Source organism: Opisthorchis viverrini (genome assembly GCF_000715545.1).
Source record: "Opisthorchis viverrini unplaced genomic scaffold opera_v5_308, whole genome shotgun sequence".
In the NCBI taxonomy this organism is placed as follows: domain Eukaryota; kingdom Metazoa; phylum Platyhelminthes; class Trematoda; order Opisthorchiida; family Opisthorchiidae; genus Opisthorchis; species Opisthorchis viverrini.
This window is the reverse complement of record NW_008751957.1, coordinates 620776-625809: the sequence shown is the minus strand read 5'-3', so window position 1 is coordinate 625809 and position 5034 is coordinate 620776. Positions and strand designations below refer to the sequence as shown.

General features: G+C 45.4%; 2 protein-coding genes across 2 annotated transcripts in view; one reads left to right on the top strand and one right to left on the bottom strand.

The window, feature by feature from the left end:
* Nucleotides 1-2156, top strand: part of T265_09728 (hypothetical protein) — a gene marked incomplete at both ends in the record, with an annotated part of 8473 nt that extends 6317 nt beyond the window's left edge. The window contains one exon of the mRNA XM_009175891.1: nucleotides 806-2156. Coding sequence (XP_009174155.1) covers nucleotides 806-1550 — 745 coding nt within the window. The remainder of the gene's footprint in view (nucleotides 1-805) is intronic.
* Nucleotides 2157-4049: 1893 nt separating this feature from the next.
* The window catches only part of T265_09727 (hypothetical protein), a gene marked incomplete at both ends in the record, with an annotated part of 15303 nt that continues 14318 nt past the window's right edge, over nucleotides 4050-5034 (bottom strand). The window contains one exon of the mRNA XM_009175890.1: nucleotides 4050-4285. Coding sequence (XP_009174154.1) covers nucleotides 4158-4285 — 128 coding nt within the window. The remainder of the gene's footprint in view (nucleotides 4286-5034) is intronic.

The following is a 5034-nucleotide window of genomic DNA, read 5'->3' as shown; positions in this document are numbered from 1 at the left end:
TATATATATAGTCTCCAGACTACTGGACGGGAGGTCACCGGTTCGAGACTCCGGGGTTTTGATGTGCACACTGCTGGTGATTTTCTACAAGGATGAAACGGCTACACACTTCTAGGCTTTTCAACGTAGATAGGACGAAATCGACACGTATTTCTTATCCTTGTTTTGAAGCATCGTAGACGCTTGCGAACTTTCAAATTGCTCATCTAAAATAAATTACCTGTGACCGTTGGTTTGTTCGCCGGGCTGGGCTATTTGGTCGCAAACGTGTGATCAACAGTCGAGATGACATTATCAGTTTGTTGTGGGCAGAAGTGTGTCAAGGTTGGAGGTGCACTTCCCAGAATGCACTGGTGATGAAAAGTTCAAGGGTCGTTTTTAAGATATATGCTATCATTATTCTCTTCAATTGCAACCTATCCATACTGATCGTTAAACAGTGAGGGCTTAATCATACAGCTTTAACTTACTCTCTCACTGCAAAGCCTCCAAAAATGCCATCGTTCAAGCCTTCCCCTTATGTTGTGGGTGAATTTCAACCAGGCAGGTGCAATCGCTGGACCCAACTCAAGCTTCTAAATGCATTTGTGACGTTAGTCTACAGATCAGGTTCCCTAAGCAGTTTTTCGCGTAGCGAAAGCCGGAAGTGACAACGCCTTTTATTTGGTTCGTAATCGAGTGTGTTCATAATCTGTATACTTAGGATGATGATTGATGGACACTTCACCGAGCTTGGCAAACGTTCGCGTCTGTTGGACACATTCTATGGTGTACCAGTTACGGTCATTGATTTTTTTCGTTACAGGCCTTATCCGTCCATGAGCTCCAACACAAAGTCGTCCCTAGAGATAGAGGAAGAAGAATCCGCTGGGTTTGCCAATGATATAACTTCCCTCACGTCAAGGAACTCACCACTTTTCAGTCTCCCAGCGCATTCTGAATTCGGTCCTGGGATTCTGGAAAAGGGTGGACTCTCAGCTTCTGCTGTCCGATCTCAGCGCGTGGGCTCTACCGGAGCATCTTCAGATGTTTCAGACTCCCCCAGCACGACTAGTCGGTCCAACTCTACCGTGTTGGTAGATCATCGATTGGTGGGTGTACCTAGTCCGATCGGGTGGCACGGTGTCAGCGGTAACCGTGATCGCCGTTCCAGAGGTTCTCGCCGTCCTGGCCGTGAAGCACTTATGGATGAGCTTGGTTCTGACACATTGCACTCGACGGACTTTGATGAACCCCACTCTAACGCCCCCAGTACTACCACAGACGGTTTCTTCGAGTCGTCCTCCTTTGGTTTTGTTTCTGATGTGAAGTTGGACAATCCTGAAGAAGGCTTAGAAGACGACGAGGATCAGAAACGTTATTGCGTTTGTAACGACGTTAGTTACGGGGATATGATTGCCTGTGACAATCCAAATTGCCCCTTTGAATGGTTTCACTACAGTTGTGTTAGTTTGACGGTTGCACCTAAAGGTGATTGGTATTGTCCAAGTTGCATAAAAACTTTTTCCAGTACAAAAAGTATGAAAAAACGAATCGGCCGACGACAGTAGTGTATGTGGCACCTGTACAATTATCATTCATATGCACACACATTCTACGTATTTCAACCGTTTTCATATTTAAACTACTGGGACCTCAATAACTTTGGCAGCATTTAGAATACCCTCAGTCAGCTTGCGATCCGAATGGACGGTTGTCGATTGTCATCGATTGGAAGACCGGAGCCTACGGTAGAAGTTTACTTTGGATGTCAGTCTAGAGATTTTCCAGTGTTCTTTGAAAAATATCCGACGGATGTGTACTTCGATGCGGTTTCAAATGGCCGAATTTCTGTATTACTGGTAGAGATGCAGTGATCCCGGACGCTCTTATTTCAGATCATGTCTCCTACGGACCATTATTACATTAATGATTAACTTGCTTCCATAAACAGTACCATATGATGCCATTACGACAAAAAATTTTGGAATCCTGCAAACGCTTTTATGATTCCGCCACAACCGAATTCGCCCCCAGTCGTAGCGGCTGTCATAACAGTTTTATTCTACATGCAAGTACAAAATTTCGCAGTATCTTCATACCATCAACGGAATACGAAGCACTGAATTGTGTCACATTTTCACGCACTCCTAACTTCGAACATTGTGTTGGTGTTTCGGTGCTAACGAATTTCTATTGAATCTCCGATGGTGGCTTATAAGATCTTACTAAGTTCAATCCTTTTACGCTAATTGGATAAAACCTGGACCCTGTGAATTTGGAACTTATCAGTTAGGCAAGGGTCTAGAGAGTCCACTTGTCGTGCAGATGTACCATGATTCCTGACCGCCTGACTAAGTCGTACCGGTGGGTTTTCGTGCCCAAGATAAAGAGGGACAGAGGTCATGATCTGCTCATGCTAGTCACATCCCCAAAACCTGGGACGACGCCTGTCGTCTTCCATTTAATGATGCATCCGTGGACACAATCGTGAGCATTACGAGTACCGGTTGGATGATCGGAAAACTGCGCGAGACGCTTGGGTTTTGAAGACGCATTCAGTTCACAGCTGACAACGAAATTAGCAAATTGCAAGACGGCATTTGTTCATTGCGAATAAACCAAACACACACAGCATGTCTGAAGATAGCAACTTTCACTATCCGCGTCAAACATATTTTCAGAAAGGAACTCATTCATGGATGAATCGCATATGAGAATGGTCTGGCAGCTAGAATTATGAGCTAACAATTGTATAGTTTTACCGAAGTGGTTGCAAAGACCATCAATCCCTATTAAGTGCACACATCGCCAGGCCCCAATCAATGGGAAAGCGCGACCATATCCACTGTGTATCGTTACCATGAAAACCTAAAAGAGTATGGCACTAACAAGTCGTTCAACCATATATAGGAACAAGCGGAGAACCGCAGGCGCATACGAACCGTGAACGTTTGTCAGCTGCACCCTAACCTTCGGATTTGCTCCAGCTCCGCTATCTGACTCGGGAAATCTGTGTGATGTTCGTTGTAACTAGACTCTCAGCCATTTATTTTATCTCATCTTACGAAAGCACGTCAAGGCTCGGCCAAAGAACAGCAAAGAGCAGTCCGAACGGAAGAACGTTGTGTGGAGATCTTCACATTGCTAGTTGTGCTGCAGTGGCATGCGTACAGACGCCCTACTGTCTTGGTGTTCTTGAACTTCAACGGCGCGTCAGACTATGTTGACCAGTTCGTTCTCAGTACAGTTGTGTAACAAAGTATGACGTATAGTCTCCGACTAAGCCTCCAAAAATGTAAGGAGTGACACTGAACATTGTGAGCACGAAGAAGCTGCATCAGCTCCGGTGGTAGTGCTAAGAAGTCTATTTAAGAATCTCAAAGACAATAATTGTTTTTGCCAACTTGAACTGCTGGCGACATTAAATAGGCATATCATTGGGTCTCGCAGAACACGTGTACCACACTAAAGTGCGGTTCAACATCTAAGACACCTACACACCTTTGTCCACTGATGTCTCAGAACCATAGATGGACCCAGTTAGAATCAGCGAGTTTGCAGAGTTGCAAGCCAAGACGGTTGGTCCATGTGTTACGCATGCCAAGAGAATAGTTTTCCGCATCTAATTTGGAGTGGCGGAGATCTAGAGATCAACATAGTCTGACACAGCATAAGGGAATGAAGGATGTTACGAAAAGTCTAGGTGTTGTTTTTCTTCCAGGACAGGGTCCACCTGAGCCCCCGTGTACTTGGAAATAGTGAAGAATACGACGACTAACTGATGTCAGTGACGTCCACGTTGTCAGCTCTTACCCAGCTTGTCCAACAGAGTGTTGGAGTCGCAGGCCGGATGTATGTAGAAGCCTAGATCTAGGTGCAACTCCTGGTATCATTGTTTTTCTATTACAGTTCTTTATTTATTGCATGCTTGTACAGTAGTGAAGCATTGGTTATTTTCCCGGTATTGTCAATTATGACGATGATCTGACCTGAGTTATGTGAGCGCAGCCGTGAGTAGGCAACCTGGTGCGATCAAACTCCATTCTCCTCAGAGTTGCACGGATCTTATTGTCCACGAAAATCAACAGACCTCCCGACTTCACCCAATCAAAAAGCCCACCCACCTAAAACGCGGTTGTAGGACGTGACAGTGTTTGCAAGTCTACTTTACTCAATCAACTTAACTTGAACACCGGGACATCATTTCCCTTTATCAGACGTCTTTCTACTCCGTCCTTCGAAATAATTGCCAGTCGGATACATCCACCGCTAGAACCATCGCGGTTGATTGCCAGAGCAACACCTAAAACGAAAGGATAGTATAGTCGTCGTCAGGATGTCATCAACAGTTGATGTAAAAAATACTGAAGCAAAACTTCTGCTGTAGAACGAAAAATGACACCGGCTTCATTAAATCTCCAAATGACGTACACTAAATGGGAAAAAACAGTCAGCACGATCACGCACATCGTCCCAGCTTCTTTCGAAGAGGAAATATGCATAGGAGTATAGATAGGAAAGTGCCCGATAAAAGACTCGGAGTCTGCGACTACGAAAATGGATTTCTAGCTCGTACTGGGGGGTTGCTCTTCACCTAACTTTGACCTGAGTACAAAGGGATACGTGCGCATCAACGAGACACAGCCAAAGGGGAGAACGAATGCAGATATCCAAAACACACTACGAATGGACTGGACCTTCCGCAACGCGATAATCTGCGCATTTCCATGACCCATGATGCTATACACGGGAGTGCACCTGTGAAACACAGCGCTCCTCATACCAGGCTGGTTATTGGGTAGAGGTCTGACAAACAATCTCCTGGTCTTATAGCTTGGAGATTTGAACACACGATGACTTACTCCTTGAAAATGTAGACTGCTCTGACGGTTTTACGCCAGCTGCCGCTGCTCTGCGCTTAGGCTTTTGATATAAGTGGATTGGTCAGGACCCAAATCATGCTCCTGTATGGGTCTGGGCACTTGACAGCATCCCAGCCCACGTACGAATAATCTCACGCTATACCGGTCGTCCAGTGGTGTCATCATCATC